Raw genomic sequence first — 23069 nt, 5'->3', positions numbered from 1 at the left:
TACTTCTATTTGTTTTCACATGAGCATTTTTGTCTAAAGAAATATGTCAACAGCTGCATGAAAAACTGAGATCTGCTAGGATCATAAAAATACAGCTGTTTTAAAGCTACAAAAGGTCAGTCCAACAGCTCCAACAGCTGCCAGCAGGAGATACTTTTGGAAAAGTACAAGCACCACTGCATGTCTCCTGGTATGTCTGCCCCCCCAGTCTCTCAAAAACCAGCAGCTTAGGAGTTTCCAGAACCAGGGGGTGTTTCTGTGTTTAACCATATGCTTTAATACCACCAGACAGCATCAGAGCACGTCTCCATTCTCACACAGATACAGGATCTGTCTCCCATGCAAGAATCAAAAGAGACACAGACACTTCTTTCAAAAGGCCAGCAGGCAAGCATAAAATTCCTAAGGGGAGGCACAGATAAACTGTTAATATCTGTTCCTCCCCCTCAGTTTCCAGGAGGCACATGGTTATTAGGAAGATTCCTTCTATGCTGCTTCAACTATACTAGATAAAAAAACCAAAAGCTACAAAAATACACTGAAGTCAAAAATGTATGTTAAAGCATAAAAAAACACCCAAAAAACTGCAACTCAACATATGGTTAAGGTAAAACCAGAAAAACAGCATCAGCTGCTTCATAACCAGCACAGGCATTCAAGAATTTCATGTATTTACTTATTACGTCACCCTGTGTTCTGGGGAACAAACTCTTACAAAATGTTCAAAATAGTCTTTATAAGTTTGCAATAGACTTTGCCATCTTTCAGATGGCTAAATCAAACTGCAATTATTTACTCATTCTCTTGAACAAAAAAAAACCTGATAGCAAAGAGCACCAATTGTATTTATTCATCTCTGAGCTGCAGTACTGCAGTGCTCCAAGCAACAGATTTCTAAAGGAGAAAATAGGCATTTTCACAGGCACATTCACCTGGAAATAGTCAGGTGGGACAGCACAGTGATGTGAAGTGACAGGAGAGGCAAAGTGAGCATTCTTCAGAAAGCAAAGTAACTCCAGACCCTGGTAGTGTATGTAGGTTCTGGCTCAAAAAGAAGTATCAGGAATGCTATCAGAAACTGAGTGGGGTGGAGGGGTGAATGAAGGACACAATGCGTTTTGAAACCTACTCATAGATGTATTTTTGTATAAAGTAACATCTTATTGTGTCTGCAATATGGGAGCAAAAAATAATTTTAAATAGTGACTCTGTTATTTTTAAGAATGCAGAATAACCAGTCTTCTTACATGGATGAGGTAACAGACTGAGTTTGTAGGTGGAGACTAACACAAATCTAAGCAGGCACAAAACAAAAATGGTGAAAGTATACTATCACTAAAGTTCAGATTTTCCAAAATTTAAGAAAAACATACTAAGATTTTGAAAGGTATATAAGAAACCCCAGTATTTACCAACACACCCAGGAAAATGTTAACAACTTCCTTTGATATCCCAAATAACAATGGGGGGGGAAAAAGTTTCACTTTTCAGTACAGTAATAGCAAATAATAATACAGTAAAAAGCACAGTAATAGCAAGTTAGAAGTCCTGGAGAAAATGCAGAATTTTCTCTTCTGCACTCCTATTACATGTTCATCTGACATACTTGCTATGTGCACTCAGAAGCCTTGAGCTACGAGTCGGGAATAACATGATGGCAGAAACATGACGGTGAGAAGAAACCACAGTGTGATGGACACATATAGTTGAAAACTAGTATTTTTAAGACTTGACCTCATTAGAAACACTACTTAAGTGCAAGTACACTTCTGAAGAGTTGCTATAACTGACATAAACTATTACATTTTTTGTCAGTGCCATGCAGGGAAGTCTCATGTAGACTCACACTAGATGAAACTAAATCATGTCCACTTAAATCATTCCCTCACAACTTTTAAAGCATTAAGAGAGTGTAGAATAAACATTTCTTTAGTGAAAAATGGCTTTGTAGCTGTCACATGGATGCAAATAGCAGGTATTTCCAACTATTTTCAAGGATCTTTTTCAGGAAGAACAGCTCTAACTTTGCATACCATTAGCTGAAAAGAACAGTACCCTATATTTTGATTGAGAAATATGTACTTAAATATAGTACAAAATAAGAGCAACATTCATTAATAATTATTTCATCACTAATTACTGTTGATGCAGTTACTACACGCAGAGCAGAATATTTGAGTGTAGTTATTCTCAAATAGCAATTCAGTATAGAGTAGAGCCTACTTTTAAATCTTTGACTAACTTCATCTGGTTGGCAAATAACTTCTTGTCAGAGGTAATAAAAATGAGTTTGAAAAAACAGCTACAAAAGCCCCCAAACACTGCATTGCAACTCCCTTCTCACAAAAGATAATGATGTTGCAATAATTCCCCTGCCATGAGGAGCATCCATATGAATTGTCAGAGCAGCATTTCAAAGATGACAGTAGCAGGTCTGCTTTTTCAGAGTTTCTAAATAAATATTAACCCATTCTTCTCAAAAACATCCCTGACACAATCGTATTGATCATTCACACAGAAGAACCAAAAATTCCACAAGTAACATATAAACCAAAATAGAAACTAATGCACAAGAACTTTGCAGTATCAGTGAAATAAAACTCTGAGTAAATGTAACAGTTCTCTTCAAAACTGAATCTACTATTTAGCATGTTCAGTGAAACTAGTGTCAATCTTAGTGAAAGAGGGGAAAAAAAACCCAAATTACAAGTAAACAAGAGGCTGTCTCTTTTCAGACACACTAAAGAGAACTGACTGAAGGCTATATATACATACAAACCCACCAGCAGCACCCCTCCCTAAGAAACCCAAAACACCACCACGCATTCACAAAATCAGCCAACCAAAAAAAAAGAAAGTAAAAAGATTAAAGTGCAATTCAGCCTTAACAGGAACTTACTTTGTTAGCTGCCCTTTATTTTTGTTGTTGTCAACACCGTTGTATGTAACAGCTGCCAGTTTTCTGCTTCTGTAGTTCTCATAGTGTACATTGTTAGTAACATCCTTCAGGTCCTGCATATGAGTTCTGTCAATAAGTGTAATTTATCAGCTTAGTGCACAAATACAAAATACTATCTGAAAAATCAGTCCCTGTTCATTTTGCAGATTGACTTGAATTAAATTATATCCCTCCATTAATGTCCCATTTCCCACAAAGGTTTTGCTCTACCATTTAAATTGAAGCTCTCAAGACAGCAGAGGCACAGAAATACCAGCTTATTTTGCACCAAACTATCTAAAGCTTGCAATATCCCAAACACTAACTTACAGGACCAGTCTCTGGAAAGTTTGAGTTCTGTGGATAAACTTGCAGGTATTTGATAGGCAGATAACAGAAGTGTATATTACTACTGCAGTAGGTGAGAAAAAGCATGTCAGGCAAGAAACAACAAGCCAAAACTTCCTAGTTTCTATCTTTTAATTCTACAAAAGCTAAATGTTAAGTTCAAGACTAAGCCGAAAGAATTCACTTCTTTTCATAATTTTCCATTGTCAGCCAGGAGAAAAGCAAAGCTTAGGAATCAGACTAACAGTTTTTACAGCAGATGTCACCTAGTGGACTGCTGGGAGCACAGGACTCAGCACCTAACCTAACAAAGCACAGGCAGTCTTGTTTTAGGTTTTCAGTGCTAAAGTTTTTAGAAAATGCCTACAACTACATACACATCAGCACTAAGAGAAGACTCAGGCTCCTCTGGACTAGTAACAAGTAACAGAAAAAGTAATCACAAAAAATTCACTACCAACACCACTGCTTGCTAAATATGTGATTAAACAAGTTATCCTAAAATGTAATGTAACTGTTTACAATTAAAAAAATATGAGAATTCATATGAACTCACAATCTCAAATTCCTTTTTCTCCAATATATGACTTTCCAATCTCTCAGATATACCAGAAAACTTAATGTTACCTATCAGTTACTCACCTTATCAACATGTTCCTCAGAATTGTGAAGTCACAGTGTTCACCATTTTCAACTGCAAGAAGAAGTAAGCTTTTGTTGAGATGTCAGCCAAAATCTGTGCTTTACACAGAGGTAAAATGTCACTTGTCTACGTTCATTCCAACAACAAATTACTCCCACAGCCTTTCCTTACTCAAACAACATGTGTGTTAGCAGAAGGAAAGCATTAACATAACTATAATAATGTGTCTTACTAGCAGAGTTCCTATGCTCCCCTAAGCCTTACTGGCAAACTGTTCTGAGTCAGTGCAGCAGAATAAGCTACCACAACAGAAGCACAGTTTTGCCAGTTTAACTGTTTCATCCTTTGGCTGCCTCACAGCACAGTTGTGTAAGGATCAGACACTAAGGGAAGACTTCAGTCTAGATCCAGCTATATCCAAAAACCTTTAAAAGACAGACTCAACCTGTTTGTCCCTGCCCAATAAGTTGCAGAAGTCTCCATTTTAATTTTAAGATGGATTTAGTTCTTCATTACTGAAGCAAAGGTTGTGTACTGAATTTGATGCACCAACCTACAGATCAAGAGTGAGCTGGCAGCTGTCATTATGATGTCATTACAGATGCCACTTATTCCACTGTGCCCATCACCCCAGTGAAGTACAAGAGGCTGGTGCTGTGAGTGGCATTTCCCTGAGAGATCATGAAATGACACTGGAGAAAAATGCACATTCCAGAACTCTCTGATGTGCAGACAGAGAAGGCAACAGACAAAGCTCTTAGCACACACAAAAGAAAGGCATAGGGCAGCTTCCAATGTGCCTCTGAAGTAAAGACAGACATTATCATGGCAAGGAGGGAAAAAACCAAGATGAAGGAATTAAAATAGCCCAAGTAAATTCAGTGAATCCTACAGAAAAATGCAGAACATTGCCACTTTGTGTGTTCATTCTTGTATCTGCACTCCTGCATTATTTTATTCCATGGTTTTACACAGACTGGTAAATTCCGCTCAGATGGTACATGAAGTCATACTCCCAAAAAAGCATCATCTCTGTCCTGACAGACTGAAAGCCACTCCAAGAGGCTCCTTTTAGTTAGGCTAGCTCTTCCTTTCCAAAAGTCATACCACTGCGAACATGAAACCTTTCAGAAATTAGTTTTAAAATAAAGAAAAGCAGCACAATTTTGCACATCTCCAAATGCCAACAGAAGAGCCTGAAATAAAGCTTGATCTTCTCTGATGCAGCTGGTTTTTACTTTCTGCCAAACCTCATTTCCTGCCAGACATGCACTTCAAAGTGCTGCAGCATTCCTTTTTAAATATTGGTCCATACACTGCTTGTTGGCTGGGGTTTTTTTGTCTGTTTTACACTGCATCCAATTTATAGTCCATTGCCCTTGGAAGGCAGAAATAGTGAGAGAAAAAAAAATTCTCTTTATTCAATACATGCACACCAAAGGAAAAAACTCAATGATCATGGAAAAACAGTCTAATAGTGATTGCTTTACTACAGAGTGTGGTGCAAGTCATGCCATGTGGCATTTGAAATATATGAACAGCATTAAAGCATAAGAAATGGCTGCCAGAAGAACATGCAATTATCTTCAAGTCTCTATAGCAGTAGAAAGTAAGTTTCAAACAAACTTTTAAAAAAATTACTCTATTCATTACCAGGTAACTTCCTGTTGCTACACCCCAGTACTTAAGACTCAGATGTTTTGGGAAAAATTTTATTTATAGCAATTGAACTGATCAAATTAATATTTATAATGTGAATGCTCTAGAAAGAAGAATTTAATACACAGGTTTTAGATGAAGATAATTAAGGTAAAAAAGCTAGAAAACAACCGTAATTTAAGTCATATCATCACCTGCAATAAATTACTACAGGTTTTACAATTTCTCACTAAGGCTTCAAAAGAAATCTGCTAGCAAAGTTACATGTTGTTGAAACCTTTACCATGTTCCAATATTGTCAAAATAACAAAATGGTATATTCAAAAGATCATTGAAATTAAGCATTTCAAACATTTCAAATACAGACTAATGTCTAGTAAGTTTTAAATGGATTAAAAAAATCACAAGAAAGCCTTACCTTCTGCAACACCCCATGGGTACTGCCTTCCTCTAACTCTCTTGCCATTGACTTCAATGATCGTATTACTACCTACCACAGCAAGAGGTAAACGGTCCTACAAGATAAAGTATGACTTTAAAAATCAAAATCTGCTGCCAGAAGATACTGAAAGCATGCCCATGTATCAACTTAACATAAGCTAGGTCAGTGCTGTAACACTGCAATGCAGCTAACCCAAAAGTGAGAGAATAGTGATGTTTATTGACCTCTGCCCAGTTTAATGACTTATATATACACACACTCCTTCTGAATTCCTTATGCTGCTGCATTCTGTAAATCTAGTTAAGGAACAGACACTACTGTTACTTAGTAAGCTATGCAAGAGGCAAACAATTTCCTATTTATTCAACTGCACAATTATTTACCAAGTCATATACCCACTGGCTACAAGGGCTGTTACTTTGACTGGATCTTGTACCCAGTTTTCAAAGGTTTGGCAAAGAACTACGTCAAGTTCTTGTTTTCAGCTGAACTGAGAATGCCTCCAGTGTAACAAGCAACAAAGGAGCCAAGAGCAGCTTCCAGGGGCAGAAAGGGACAGAGTACTAAGCTCAGTGTTTTGCACTTTTGTCTTTGCTTTTATTCTGCTCTTCTCTAGGCTTAGTCCCAGAATATCTTCCATTTTTTGTCCTGTTTGTGTTTATCTATCCTAGGAGATTTCTCCAGTAACAAAAAAATTTAAAAGCTCTTACAAGCTGTTATAGCTACTGAACAAACAGAAGCAAGGCTCAAGAAACATACACAAGATGGACTCCAACATGAAAGAACAAACTGAAAACATGAGTAAACTAAGAAAAGGCCTTTCAATAGCCTGACAGTCCTTTTGATTTCCTTTAGTCATTTATCTCCATTAAGGTCTCAGTGTATCAATCAGCCAGAGAGCTATTAGCTGTAATGCACACACTTTATGCCACTGCACACCTCTGTCTGAAAGAAAACTCATGCCTCCTTCAAAGCTCAGAACCAAAAAAAAAAAAGTGGAAAGCTGTGGAGGGTGGATAGAAGTCAAATAAGGATGAATTTTAAAAAGTGATCTTTAAGAGTTCATTATATCAATCACTATATCTATCTTTAAGAGTTCATTAATAAACATGTGATCTAGTGCTCTCATTCTGAATTTTAGCCATTGAAGGACTTAGATGACTTAATAATGTCATTCATTGCTTCTGATAAGGAACACTGACCCTTAGGACAGCTTTACATCTGATTTCTATATTCTAAACAACACTGGTGGGCTCTTCATTAATGACAGAAGGCTTTTCAAACTCAGCTCCCCCCTTGCCCCTCCATAAGCACTTTTTCAAAAGAAAATTAGTTTACCTTTATCTTTTTAACAATCTTATTTTCTTCTTCATCATCTGTTTCTGGAAATTCATATATTTTAATTTTGTGTTCTTGGATTTCTTTCATTATCTAGAAACAAAATTATTATATGTTTGAGGATTTCATGCTTTATAACAGCCTGATTCTCCTCCTTTTGTTAGATACATAAAATCCTTTAGATTACCCTGACTTAAATTACAACATAACTTGTACATTTAACACCCTCAGGTGACCTCAGGTTAATAGTGTGATCATCCCTCCTTAGCCAAGAGAAGACACAATCAGAGCTAGAGCTCCCAGCTACCAGAATATTATCCACCAATAAAAGACAGCAAAAATTAATACCAGTTTTCTATAACAGGACAAACAAGAGGTTTACTCTAAAGGAAATTCTACCTGCATAGAGTTAGGTGCAAAACCTAATACAACAAACTTTCAGACCAGTTTTGCAAATGGGTTCTTTAAAAACCAGATACTTGAATAGATAATTGCAGGCACACTTTATCCCTTTGAGTTCCCACAACAGCTACTGCTGTCACTCCTTTTCAGTTTTCATCATACCTGAGCAGCACTTGCTTGAAGCAGGATCACCTGCCTATTTTAATAGAGCTTGTGACTGATGGACTAACTCTAGCAGTTAGTACTGCTGAAAAACATTCACAAGCAATAATAAAGTGACTGTCCTGTTTTGATGCTATATTTGTCTGAAGGGTATTTTTAAAAGCAAGCTGATTAGTTTTGCAGAATTTTAGGATGGAAAAATATTAGACCATTTAGCCGACAGCTGCACTGCAGAGCCCTGGGGAATATTTCTAGCTCATGGGTTTGCAGCCTTAGGAGAAGTTAAGTTTCCAAATCATGCAAGGACTTATTTTCAAAGTTTGGTTTAGGAAAGTCCCCCCTGCTTAACACCCACTCATTCATAAAGCTACTTATATATTTAGAAATATTCTGTGCTCTACCTTTTTTTCCTTTCTGTCATCTAATTTTTAATCTTATCTATTTAAATCAAGAGTTTTACACACAACACCTCTTAATGCCACCTTCTTTTCAGAACTCTGTGTTCTTCTAAACTGGGACTGGACAGAGTTCAATAAAAAAAAAACTTTATGTCTTGTCTTGTTCTGGGTCCTCCTTGTCCTCTTCATACAATACTACAAAGCTTAACTGTTCTACTCTGATAATGTAGCTGAAAATAAAACATAAACCACTTGTAGACACTCACAGCAAATACATTCTACAAATACAAAGACATTGTATCAGTTGTATCAATGCTAGAATTATCTCACCATCTTTAAAGTGCATTACCACACCCAAGAGTAAACAAGTTTACTGATTCTTATATAATACCTGAGGTATCTTTAATAATTACAGTGCATCAACATAGAAGTGGATACCTCAATGCAATCAGTAAAAAATGATACTGTTGAATACCTTATTTTTTTGAACACACTTCTGTTAGGCACCTAAATCCTGAAAGCTTCTTTCCTCCCTTACTGATTTTTATCTCAGCAGTGAATTATTTTACTTGCCAAGAAACATACTAGACTTGAAACCTCTTCCCCTGAGGACAGAAACAAGATTATTTCACCAAGAATTATAATTAAATCTAGAGATATAAATTACTTAGCTTTGCTGTCTCAAGTTATTGCTTCAGGGTTTAAACTCTGCTTGTAAGTTAAATCTCACCATTTCCATAGGGACCAACTTACTAAATTATCCTGTGTTGTAAATATTAATTTTTCAACTCACCTGTTTTTTAAATTGTTGGCATTCCTCGGGTGTAAGTGTGTCTGCTTTGGCAATAAGTGGAATAATATTCACTTTTTCATGCAGGCGCTTCATAAACTCTATATCCAAAGGCTTAAGTCTGAAATAGAGCATTAGAGCTTTGCAATTTATATCAATTAAACAAGACTGTACAAATGATGAGATTTGTCCTGACAACTACTCTTAAGACACTGATTTATGAGTGACAGATGACTGAAAATGAAAAGGTTACCTGCAATTATTAGAGCAAATCCCCTAACTTGTATAATACAAGAGGAATAAGTGGTAAGTTAATATTACTAGCAGTCATGAGTCTTCTGCTAGCTGAAAGTACACTCATTTAAGCAAGATGTAAGAACTCTATGAAGGCAGTAAAGTTTGTGTTATTAGCTGGAAGATAATCCCACTTAAAGCCTGACTGATAAGAGCTCACAGTTGTGAATTATGCTCTGTTCACACATACAGTTGCAGGTTCTGAAAGTCTCAGTATGCTTCCTCTTGAGAGTGGGCTAGGAGACTTTTTATTTTAAGACCTTAAGATTGCTGAAGATGGTAACCCCTGTAGCCTATGTACAAATGAATTAGAAATATCTCACCTCTAAATTGGTATGTAAAACAAAAAGACATTTATGAAAGTGGATGACAGTGATAAAAACTAAACCATCATATGGGTATAGAGTGGCTGTGCGGTTGTATATTCACTGTCTATGTGGATCAAATTGGCCAGCATTTCCTGTTTCCTGAAGTAAAACTAGAGAGGTTTTGATGCATTAATGACAGCAAGTTTAGTCAGGCTTAAAGGATTCACTTAGAGGATTTAACAAGATTATTTTTCATCCTAAAAAAATTAGTATTAGGAACATTAAAACCAGATTAATTTGGTACTGAAATTTCTGAAAACCATACATAAAAGAATGAAGAAAATGTTCAAGAACTCATATTTAACTTCATTTTAACATTTTCTACCTGTCACTGATTTCACCAGTTCTCAACATGTGCCCATTAAATAGCTAATATTAAAGCACATCTACATTATAAGCACTCTTTTGGTTATCCATTCACCTTAATATGCTTTCCCTCTGCTTGCTTCAAAAAGCTACCTAGGACAGCAACACTGGGTTGAAGCACAGCTGCCAAAGCAGAGTTGTTCAAAAGGTCTGCTCAACTAAGACTTGAGTGTTTACAAAGGAGACTTAAGGAGGAAAGCTTTTATAGAAAGATTCCAAAGTTGCAGAAAGATTGCGAATTCCATCATCACCCCATTCACTTACCTGGAAAGCTCCTCCTGCCCCTCCACTCTCTCCCCCTGCTTCCACAGAAACCAATTCAATCATTTCAGGTGTTTATGGGAATACTAGCTAAAACCGGTGGGATGTATTAAATGGAAGGACTTTAACTGTTGCTTTTTTATAATATCTAAAGCAGGCTTTTACAGATGTATTAAAATGACAAGTAGAAGCAAGCTCACCCACAAATGCTTTAATTCAACGTAAATATAATCATGCATTAAGAGTAAAGAGGACACTACTTGGTGGGTTAGATGTGCTGCTGTCTGCAGAGGGAACAGGAGTAAAGACTGCATCACCACAAAAACCAGGTAGGAAGTGAGCTCTGTCCTTTCAGAGAGGGCAGCATCTTAAAAGAGGAAACGAATGCTAAAAGCAGCACCAATTTTCTTCATTAACTTCCTTACTGAGATGACAATTTTAAGCATTTATTCCAAGAATTGAAAAACAGTATGAAAACATAGCATAATTGTACACCTTTTTCTCCCCTAAAAGAAATATGAAATACCTGTACAAGGAATATACTTTTATGGCTTTTAGCCTCACAAATTTAGTGACCAAATTTTAATCCATTGGAAACATTACTTTTCTTTTTCCTTAAGAACAACTTGTACCTCCCACTGATTTAGGAAGTTCTAACAGACATGGGGGTGTGCAGGGAAGACATGCTTTTTGAAAATTAGCTCAGAAATAACTGACTAACACAAGGAATCATCTTCCCATTATTTAAATTACATTTTGGATTTTGCACACTAGTAAATCAGCATGTCAAGAATTCAAGTGTTTGCATTTAAAACTGACATGCATGTTGAGCAAAACTGGCATTACAAACATGCCTGTTGAACAACAACAAAATGCTTAATAAAGGCAAGTCTGCATAAAAAAACCTCCACCCTCTGGCATTTCTTTCCATATTTGGAAGTATCTGTACAGTTCAAAATTATTAGACCCATTCCAATGCTAGCTACAGAAGCTAAGTATAATAGCTGTCAGTTTTTACTGCCTGAGGAATACTCTTTAAATTCTTTCATCACTCCCTTCAACAAGTTTTACTACTTTTGACCGACACAATAGAATAGGCTTAAACTTATCTTTGTCTCCTTCTGGTTTTGGAGGTATAACTTAAGAGTCTGACAAATTCAATCATGATACCATGATAAAAAGATACACAACCAGTTTCAGATAGTTAATCTGTACCTAATACACCTTGGAAATGCAGTTCTCTCTGTCTACCACTAGATAGAAGTCTGATCTAGTAAAAACTATGCAGGGGTGGAAGATCACATAATAACTGAAAAATAATCTGCAATGCCTATGCTGGAATTGCCACTAGACAAAATACTACACACCAAGTGAATTATTGGTATGCTTACAAGGATGTATGAAACTTTCCATCTTCAATTTACACTAATGGGAGGGAGGAAGAATGGACAGGAAAAATCCTTTTGCTTTACATGAGAACCACTTTCTCCTAATGTGATCTAAGGACATACAGATCACAAACAGACCTGGCACCTGTGAACGTCTTTGTATTTTTCATTGCTAGGATTCTATCTCTCTTGTTATGCCATTAATATGCAATTGTATTTTCTGGTCTTTGGCTTGCTAATGTTTGACAAGCCAAAGTAAACTCATCTTTGAAATTAAGCATGATCTGCAGGCCATTGAGAAAATCCAATTTGGAACTCAGATTGACAAATTTGGATATTTATCTGAGATAAGAGAATGAAAACATAAAATACACTAATACAAACCCATGTCCTGAAGGAGCAATGAAGTATAAACAACACTGCACTCTATTATCTGGCATCTGGCGTCGGTTCACTCGAGATTCTGCATTCAGGTAGTCCTCAAATTTACTGTCAATGTAGTCAATAACTGGCTGCCAGCTGCAGAGATTACATGAATAAAAATCTGTAAGTTACATTATTTACATAAAGAAACCTCTTTTTGCTAAGAAATAGATGTTCACAATTTCCCCATAGCTTGGGATGGGTATTTTTGCTTTTCATTTGCTTTTTTTTTAATTAGGGTACTTCAACACTGCAACTGATCAACTCCTCAACCTAAAATTGAGTTACATAGTTCTGAAGATACAATGTGTGAGTCAGTGAAAAAAACCTTTCAAACACAATCACCTTCATTGTAGAAGCATTAAAGAGAATACTTAAGAACTGTTGCTAAAGTAATATGTTTCACTGATCGCATCTTGTGACAGCACAGAAGATAGTTCTGCACACTGCATGTGTGGATAAAGAGCCAAATGCATCATTCAGTTTAAGGGGAAAGGCTGACAGCACTTCAGTCAAGTTATAAAGGCACTTGGAGTTACAGTAGTTAGAAGTTTTCAGCTAAATGAAAAGTTTAGAAGTGTTAATATTTTAACTGAATATTGAAGCCTGCATTTTAAAATATGTCACAAGGTATTCTCACACACACACAAAACGCAATGCAGAATTATCATGGGAGAACTTACAAAGAATCTCTTACCAATTACTATTATCCACAGCATCTCCAAATCCTGGTGTGTCAACTATTGTAAGTAGTAACTGAACACCACCCTCTTTGATTAAAACTTTTGACTGCTCAACCTGTAAAATGAATACAGTAAGATTAAATTTTTAGCAGTTTAGTCAACTATCTTAAACATTGGGAAAAGCATTCAATGAATAAGAAGCCTGACAAAGAATTGCTAACTTTTCTGCTTCAGAGGTATGCTGTGTCTATGTTCTGCTTATAAAATCCCAATAATTTTACAATAATGATTTTTTTTAAAAGAAAAAGAACATTATTTAAATAAAGTCAGTGATAAAAGAACTCTCTAAGTATATGGGATATCTTAATATTAAAGTTCCTGATAAACGAGAAAAATCTTAACCAGGCATTAAACTTGATAAAACTTGCAAACTTGGTCACTTCAAGGAAAATGACACTTTTCAAAACTAATCCTCCCCACAAGCACCTTAGATACTCCTAGTCATGTTCATGTATTTTTAAGAATACATTTATTTTTCAGCTAGCATAATGGTTGGGAACCATCTCAAAGTGATGGTTTCTTATTACAAACAGAATTATACTGGAAAGTAATACAATCTGTCTGCAATCTGCTGAGCTAGACCTCATGCGACAAATGGATTGGGTTCCTATTAGCTCAAGTCACTGATGGAAACCCGCCTCAAAAGGCAACTGTATCAGCACAAGGAATGATGCAAGACTGGGGTGTGGGAGTTCATGCCTCCAGTTGTGACCACCCATCCACAGCACAGCTCAGGCAGCTTGCACTGAACACATCACCCAACAGATTAGGCATGTCATGACAGAGAAGAACTAGGCTAAGCAGCACATGGACTGCTACCCTCTTCTTCCTACTAATATTTCAGTAATCATTGATACTGCCAATGTCGGGCCCGTCTGCCTGAGAAAGTGCTGTACACCACTGTACTATCAGTGAGATGCACCACAGTATGAAATGACAAACCCATGCTGGCTTCTTTCCAATTGCTCAGACATTTAATCATCCTTTTTTTTCCCCCCAGTATTAAAACAATTCCTGTTAAATCACGAGTTACACCATTTTCTAGATATGGATTCAAGAAATCAGCCATGTAAGCCATTTATCCAGAAGCACATGAGAGCCAGAAGACTCAAGGTAATGCCATCTTGTTGCTCATTGCTTAACATTCCTTAAGCCTCACAAACCCTAACTGGGGAGAGAAAAGAAAGTTCTATTTATAATAAACCATATCTGGATGGTCTCTTGACCAGTTCACAAGTTGAGAAATATCATACTAATGCTTCTTAAGTGCTTGCACATCTCTGATTGTTATGCAAGCGAAGCAGACTCTCACAGCCACACCTGAACATTGTTGCAAATGCTCTGCAATCACTGCTTATGTGATGCAGTGTAAGCCCACAAGATAAACTAACACTGCAGGAAGTCGAACTAAATCCCTCTTGCACGAGCGTAACACTGATTCCAATTCAGAAGAGAATATCCAGAATCACAGAAAACTATAACTACCTACAAAGAAAGCTTCATATTTAAATCTCTGAGTATGCAGGATTTTACCTATTCATCAGTAGGGATCCTACCCAAGTTGGATCAGTCCCTTTCACTGCTAGTTCTCAGTTAATGGCTACCAGGATACTGGTTACAGAAGTATCCAGGTTGCGCTGGACTTCAAGACCACCCCATTCAAACTCCAACATGAACAGGCCTTACTATAAGGTTAGGAAGGCATAAAAAACAACAGGAATTAAAACCAACGAAACAAAACTGTACATGCACCAGCCTAAGCCACCACCAAGTTACTCTTTGACAAACTATACAGCTCTTGTCCTTCCAAAAGCATGTAGCTGAAAGCCATGAGAACCTAGGAATACATGAACTGCTTTAGAAACATACATTTTAATTATGGCGAGTCTATTTCCCCCATCCTCTAGAGTTCTATCAAGAAATTTTATTGTACACAATTGATACCAGAACTCAAGATAGTAATCCCCTGACACAGTCAACTCAGCCAAGAGTTTACTACTCACAAGCTTTAGCACACAAGAGATTATCTTCTGATTCCTTGCATTCTTTTGGCTATCTTACATATAGTAACCACACAGCCTTCCTATTACCAAGCTCTCTGCAAGTATACAAAACCCACAACACTTGCAAAATACTAGAGATGATAATGTTAAGAGATGTACTCTTGCCAAGAGCTACAAGGTATCAGCGTTATACTCCAGCACAAAAATTCCCAGCAAGAACCATTAAATTATTATGGGCTCACAGTGGAATGCCTTTACAAAGAAGCAATTAATAAAACATTATCTTGAACATATGTTTATAACAAAGGAAAAGAAAGGTCAGGAGATCTCAGAAATGTCACGCCAAGCATTTTCCCTGATTGTGCATGCTTGTAAAATCTAAGTGTGGCTGAATTTGTGGCTGAAGTCACCTTCTGACAAACAGTCTGCAGCAACTTAATCTCTGCAGACAGTGCTAATATATTACTGGGTTGTGAGGATTTAAATTTTTTTCTTACTTTTCATAAATTCATGTAGGTATCTTGCTATCAGAGCAGGATTTTCGTAAACCTACAGAACAAGAGATATTAGCTGATGAATTAAAAGTCCTATGCTTGTGCTATGGACAATCAGACCACATTTAGGATATATGGTAATCAGTGGATTCTACAGGTAGGAAACAGTAGACAAAGACCCTGCCACAAAGCCTCCACAAAGTTGTATTTTTCTAACCTAAATGGATGTCTCCATACATGGTCAAAGTCACAGAAAGTAGCAACATCTGGAAAAGATCCAGAAAATCACTGTAAACTAGTGTCATTCACAGTTAAGCATCCAACTGCATCCCATCATCTGATTTACAAGTATTCCCAAGGGATTCATGGAAAGCATTAGTTCAATTCTTGGAATTTAAGACTTTTTAAGAAAAGTCTCCTCCAAAGAGCCATTTTCCCATGCACTCCAGTCAGCTGGGTCACACGGGTCTCCTTGGCAGTAACTACACAGCGTTCATCACTTGGTGCTTGTTACAGCTTGACTGCTTTTTATTGGATGAAACATGCCTTTGCCATCCTGCATCTAAGGCAGTCAGATAATGATCAGAGAAAACACATTTAATACCCTCTCATTTCTCAGTGTGTTTCCTTTGAATTCATCTGACACCAAATCACTTACTCTTAAACGTTTTTCTGCATTTTCTATGAGATTAATGCCAAGGAGCTGCCAACAACTCCAAACTGCAATGGTTTTCAAGCCCAAACCACAGTTTGTGTTTATCTATGTGAGAGCCTCATACACAATTCCTGATCAGCAAGTTGTTCCCACCATATAAGAACAGGTGATTATTACAACCAAGATCTGAGGATACTCAAGTGAGGTGGTTTCTCTCTTCCCTACCCTGCAAAACCCTTTTATCAATCCTCAACTTACAAAGGTTTTCACTGGCAGAGTACAAATCCAGTGGATCCAAACAGCAACTCCCACTGCTTATTCTTTAATATTTGACAGGAAACACCTCCACATCATACACATTGCTACCACACACGATTTTCAAGCTTGTAGGGGGAAACAATTTTATCCTCACTTACACTGACAATGAAATAAGATAGTTTCAGTTTCTTTCTTATAATTCTACACTGACTTTTCATTCATCCCAAGAAACTGAAAGAAAAGCTGTATTGTAAGCATATAAAAAAAAAAGACTTTATCTAATAAAGTCAAAATTAGTTTCTGGAGGGGAAGACGGTCTTTACATCCATTTCATTCCCACCATATTATTTTCTAAGTCATGTCGGACTCCAATTCACTATTGAAAATAACTTGGGCAAGCTCTTGCCCTCAAGCTTTAGCCCACATAGTGGAAGTAAGAAGAAAATGCAATGACTTTTCAGCCTGAGCTCTGCTCAAACCCTTTTCTTCCCCTCTCCAGCTTTACATACATACAAAAAAAAATCATTAAGTTAGGCTTTATGGAAAGTATGTGTCTTTTACTTAAACCAGTAAATCAATACAAATCAAACCACCCTGATGGTCAGAATGAACAACAGATCACCTAATCTTGCCCCCTAACAGATGAAAGTACTTAACTCAAATTCCAGAAATTCCACACAGATTGTCATATTTTTTCTTACACTGATGCACATTTAACTAGGGGGGGAGTGAGTTCTCTGGAAGATGTCTTGGTTCCGGTTTTTTTGTTAGCTTAAGTACAAATTCTTCCAAAGATTTTTCCCAACTGAAAAAACCAAAAATCTTCCAATAACAGGGAACCCATCCCACAGTTACTGAAACTAAAATTCAATGAACATAACCTGAATTGGTTTAGCTTCTGCTAAACTAAGATGTAATCATCAATAATGAAATCATGCTACATCTCTCTTCCAATAAAAAAGTCATCCATCTATTTGGTTTTCCAACAGTCACTGATTGGCTCAGTAATAAGTATATTGTATAAGAGTTTAACACTCTGCACACCTCTGCCATCCCACTTAACATCTCTTTGAAACAAGTAAGCTGTTTCAAGACCTTATTCAAATAATGGTCTGATGCCCCTGATAACAAGCTTTCAAGTCCGTTTTGTCAGTCACTATGGTTTTACATTAAACTGATAAAGCAGCGTAACAGATATGAACAAATCTAAGAAACTAATATATTGGTAATCAAAATCTGGATGTTCAAAAGCTTTTCTCAAATAAGAAAAAAAATTATATTCTGCAATGAATTCATTTTGTAATAGTATTCAAGCTTTAATGTTGAGCTAACAGATAAGCAATGCAATTTAAACTTCTCGATATGGACATAATAACTAACTTTATCCTTCTACTGTGGTAATGATTCTGTGTTCTGATATTGATTAAAAAATGTCTTACCCAAAGGCCCAAACAAAAAAAACCCCGAGGTCCCACAAAGCAGTAAGGACAGTGGTTCATGACACTGGAGCCTAATTACTTGATTCCAATGAGTAAAAAAGCACTCTATTTTACAGCTTCTGTTTAGCACCTTGCATACCCTCCTAACACAACAAAGGGCTTAATCACTTTATGACAACTCTACAATTGCCCAGTCCCTTCAGCCACAGTTGAATTTTGCAGCTGGAGGAACTCTGTTGGACAACAGCAGCAATGGTGAGCATCCATGGTTCTCACCTGAAAAAAGTTAGATTATCACAAGCTATCTTTACCAAAGTCTTAAGCAAGTGCACATCAAGAGAGGTAAGCAGAGCTCATGCATCCTTATTCAGCTGCTCAGCTGTGGAGGCAGAAAGTACCTCACAAACACAATGATTCCTAAACTACCCATAGCATTATTATTTCTTAGCATTAGGTAACTGTTATTTTTAGTAATCTTTTTATAAGACAGAAAACATGCTCATTTTCTTAAGGGAAAGTAGCAAGTTATTACACAAAAAAAATGGGTCAGCTCCAGTTTTCCAGTCTTTGGCTTAATATTTTATGTCGATCATGCACTTGCAGCAACATCATCTTTGCCTAGGTCTAGTGCTTAAAGTCAGGCAGGTTCACCCTAGTCCCTGATGTTTTACTGTAACAACTTGTCACAGGTAAACAAACAAGGTACTACTAAATACCACTAAAGATAGAGTCTGCAGAAGACTCACAGATACTTTTATACCCAGGTCCCTGCCCTTCTGTCAAATAATTTACTATTTGGTCTCTAAAAGCCTGCCTTTAACAGACAAGTTTTACTGTTAATCTATGTATTTCTACAGATTTCCTCACTACTTTAATTGATAATAAAAAATATATTTTCAAAAAGTTCTGTACATACATGTGCTTTTTAATCTACAGGCAAAACACAAAACACTTCAGGGCTCCCACATTTCTACAGGCTACAGGTTTGAGAACCTGTTAAGTTTTGCTGTTCAGAGACACTGAAAGACACACTGAATATTTCTTAGTGGTTCATATCATGACTAAATGTATCTTGAAACTCAGGTGCTTGTGTGACAACTTACATCACCTTACATTACTAAATTGCAAGTTACAAAATTCAGGCTGTACCTTTTTTCCCCCAGACATACCTGTACGGTCTTTTTAATTCTGTGTGAAGGACCTGGATACTCTGGGGAATACAATTCTGTTAAGAATAATGAGTTGATTAATGTTGATTTTCCCAGTCCAGATTCACCTAGAAGAAAACAGAACAGTTTCAGTAAAACCAGGAGAATCATGTCAAATATAAACATTTAGATCCACATTTCAAACGCTCTTTAAACATAGTACCTGAAAACATGCACTGAACTCTAAGACTTTGAGAATCTATATTTTCCAATTTCAAGGAAAACCTTTCAAATCCAACTGCCACTGTTGGGCTCTACAGACATTAATTTTTCTGATCATATTAAGAATTGAGTGCGTTCAGCACTTTTGTCCATTTCTCCCATTACAAGACACGGAGATGATATTACATTGAATTTTATACCCAAGCTATCTTCCTGGTATAACTCATCATAATGCCAAAGCAGATTAAGTTGTCTCCTTTATTTCAAATATTATTTATTTGAGAGTCTTTATTATCAGGGTGAGGGTGGGAGTAGGGGTGGAGGGAGAAAGACTGAGATTAGCTGGCTATAACTATTAAAGCCACAAGAGATAAAATGAAGTTTTAAACTACATGGTTTGCCTGGGAATTTTGTTGTTGTTGGGGTACAGAAGGGGGCTGGATTTTATTAGGCTTTTTTTGATAATTTCTTCATGACCAACAGTAAATCAGCCTTGCTAAACAATGAACTGCCATGACAATCCAAGCAAATACAGCTAAAGACACCACAGCAAAGGTTATCCTCCATTTACAGCTCTACAGAGACAAGGGCAGGAATTTCAGATCAACTATTTATTATTCTAAAAGAAAAGTCTTTTGCTTAGGTTTTTTTTTTTTGTTAAGAAACTACTTCAACACAACAATTCACACTGACATTAGAGCTAAGGAGAAAGGTATAAAAAAATGGGTTTTTTCTGTTTAAATTTCATATGCAGTCTGTCAGTTCATTGACCTAAACAGAAACAGAGAAATTTGCTTTCAAGCTAACAAATTTGAGGGCAAACCATGTACTTTCACTACAGTAAAAGAGAGGGAGGAAAATTAGCTGACCTGGGCCCATAATTGAAAAGTAATACTTCACTAAAGCACTAATCACTCCAGCCCCAATAAACATTGTGTTGATTTAGAGCCTGAATTGAGAAAACTTCCAACCCTGTCTTGAGATAAATGTTCTGGGTTAATGCAAGAGAGTTATGTAACAGGAAGTAGTCAGGAGCCGTCTCCCCTGTAATAGGTATCAGGGTTTCCTACAGGAGCTGGCTCACACACAGCAGCCATCTCGATTACGGCGGGGTAGCACAGAGTGTCTGCAGCACCGAGCGGAGCAATCTCATTAGCTACACTGTAAACGGATTAGCAGCTGATGAAACACTGCAACCAGAGCTCCTGCCGGCTGTCTGTGCTCTCAGCAGCGCTTGCTCCTCAAACCCCACCCTCTTGGACAGATGAGCTAACCCGTGCTGCGAGCAGCAGCTGCCCACAGCCAGGCTGATGGAAAGGGAGATAGGTACTCAAGGTATGGGTGTCAAGAGAGCAATGAACACTAACCCCCCCCCCCACCAGGACAGGTTTAGGCAAGCCAGCAGGGATGTGCTTGCTGAGAAGATTTCATCACTGCCCTGCAGATTTTGCCTTTTTCCGTGGTCAGATGCATGAGACACCTACGAACTATGCCTCCGAGCCTGGTTTTGAAAAACACCGGTTTGCCACTCTGCATCTGCAAGACTTAAAGGGCAGGGACAGCTGCAGCCGAGGGGCCTCCCCACCAATTCTGAAACAGAAAGAAGCTTCTGAAATGCCCAACTTTCCATTGTCATAGACGCATCCTGATTAAAAAGCTTAACCTCCATCTCTCAACCCTGCTCAAGAGATAGATATCATTCCAGTTAAACTGAAGGTTTTTATCTACCCTACTGAAGCCCTCAAGAGGGTGGCTCTGGTTTTGAAATGTACAATTCATACCCTTTCAGTAACCTTTGCTTTTTAACTTGACAATAATCTTGTAAGAGGCATCCTACTATGGTATTGAAGAAAGATTTTAGCATCAGACTCTACTTGAGTATACAACAAGGGCTGCTCCTTCTTTCTCCCTTCTATTAGGGTTACTGCCAATCTTAATATGCTGAAGAATTTCAGGTGAAAAACACTGACAACTACCACTTCTCCTGAAAATGAGTGCCTGTCAAGTTGTCACTGAAATTCAACATATGGAAATAACATTTTCAGCTTCAAAAGAGTGTAATGGAAAAACCAGCAGCTTGCCCTAGATGGCTTGGGCAGCTGTGGCACTCCATACCAAGAAGTGTCTGAACTGCTGAAGCATTACACCCTGAGAGAGCTGAGGTTTGTTCCCCTCCTCCCCCTTCATTGCCCTCACAGCTGCAAGGATGTGAAGACAATTTTGAGCTGAAATTAGTGAAAAGAAAGTATGCTAAAGATATTTATGCTCAGTCTTGTTCCCAAAGGTGCCCAGCATCCTCGATATCCTTATCATCATGCTAACTTTAATCAACCAGTGCAGATTATAACAGTTTAAACTGCTTAACTGCTAGCAGTAATTGAGGTATCACATGTAAGAGTCTGCATCAATGCACCAATCCTGGATGCAGTTGTGCCTTAGACCACGCAAGGGTCAACATCTGCAATAGCAGTAAGAGGCTATAACATCAAATAAAACAATTGCACTGAAACTGTAGGTAAAAACTCTAACTGAAATATTTAATATTATAGTATAGGAAGTCATGCTGCTTCCACTGTAATAAAACTAGAGTTTCTCTGATGACTACAGTGAAAGCAGAATTAGAGAGATCATCTGTAAGTGAACATTCTATCAGCCTTTCTGGACACACTAAAATATTCTAATTTTCATGAGAAATACAGTAAGAAGTAAAAACAAAACAAACAAACAAAAACCCCACAAAAAACCAACCAAACAAAAAAAATCCAAAAAACCCCAAAAATTTCAAACCCCAATGAAAACAAACCCCCCGGATTCCCCAAACACACACACAAAACACCCCAGCCAAACAAAACCCTCTGTCCTTCCCAAAATTACCTAAAAGGATTGCTTACTGGAAAGGCTGAGAAATCAGCTTCCAGGGATGCAATAGGCTTTGAATACGACTAACAAAACCACAAGGGAGAAGGGAAAACAAGGAATTTAATCTGCCTTTACAGAAACAAAATGATACATCCCAAATAAAATGCATCTTCTCACTTTCAGTGGGCATGTCTGATGAGATTTTTCCCTTTGACCACTGCATGAACTGGCAAAATGATGCAATGTAATAGAAACTTTTCAACAGCAATAACTTCCAATCACTTAATGAATTATGATGTGGTTAGACCTAGGTGCCTAATTTAGAGTGAGCAATTTTTAGAAATTTGTTTTAAAAAGAAGCAAAAAAGGAAAACATTTATTTTGCAGGGTAATCCTGAATCCACAATGTTAATTATTTCTGGTATCCAGGTACTGCTTTAACCTTGCCCTCATTCTCCCACTAAATATTTCACATAAGAACAATATTCAGAAGAATTTGAAGCCTTTTCTTCATTATTTTGTGTCCCATATTTATGAACAGCTTAGTGTTTCCAAATGTTAACATTTTATCAAGCTGTTTTTATAGTCACATTCAAACACATGAAGCTGGCCACTCTTGTTGGCAGAAATAAGCACATACTTTTACTAACATACTTTTGTGAGGGAATACCTTTTGTGAGCCCTTACAGGACTAGCAGAAGTTCCAACTCTTCTCAAGTCCATGGATTTATAAATGGCTGTACAAATAGAGTGGAACTCTTCTTATACACTTGCGTTAACGATTACCTCTTGACCATTACCATATTTGTAAAGATGGCTCATAGCACATCACTTTAAACTAACCCTGGATAGCAAAATTTTTTCTTCTGTGAACAAAACACTGACCAAGTACCTTCCTTTTTCCTACACAGATAAGACTAGCTGTTAACATGAGAAAACAGACCAAGGAAAAAACCCAAAAACCAACACATTCAGTCTTCTCTTTTATATCTGAAGCATATAGATCTCAAACATACTGCTGGGGATCA

General features: G+C 37.2%; 1 protein-coding gene across 3 annotated transcripts in view; it reads right to left on the bottom strand.

The window, feature by feature from the left end:
- The window catches only part of SEPTIN7 (septin 7), a 182322-nt gene that overhangs the window by 7845 nt on the left and 151408 nt on the right, over nt 1–23069 (bottom strand). For all 3 annotated transcript variants that reach the window (XM_077178408.1, XM_077178419.1, XM_054633666.2), the window contains 8 exons: nt 18982–19088; nt 12918–13018; nt 12182–12316; nt 9124–9241; nt 7369–7461; nt 6007–6103; nt 3929–3980; nt 2900–3025 (listed from right to left, as the gene is read on the bottom strand). In XM_077178408.1, the coding sequence (XP_077034523.1) occupies nt 2900–3025; nt 3929–3980; nt 6007–6103; nt 7369–7461; nt 9124–9241; nt 12182–12316; nt 12918–13018; nt 18982–19088 (829 nt within the window). The remainder of the gene's footprint in view (nt 1–2899; nt 3026–3928; nt 3981–6006; nt 6104–7368; nt 7462–9123; nt 9242–12181; nt 12317–12917; nt 13019–18981; nt 19089–23069) is intronic.

The sequence above is a fragment of the Agelaius phoeniceus genome, chromosome 1, assembly GCF_051311805.1.
Source record: "Agelaius phoeniceus isolate bAgePho1 chromosome 1, bAgePho1.hap1, whole genome shotgun sequence".
NCBI classification, from domain to species: domain Eukaryota; kingdom Metazoa; phylum Chordata; class Aves; order Passeriformes; family Icteridae; genus Agelaius; species Agelaius phoeniceus.
Note: the sequence above shows the minus strand (reverse complement) of the source record. Positions and strands in the feature narration are given on the sequence as shown.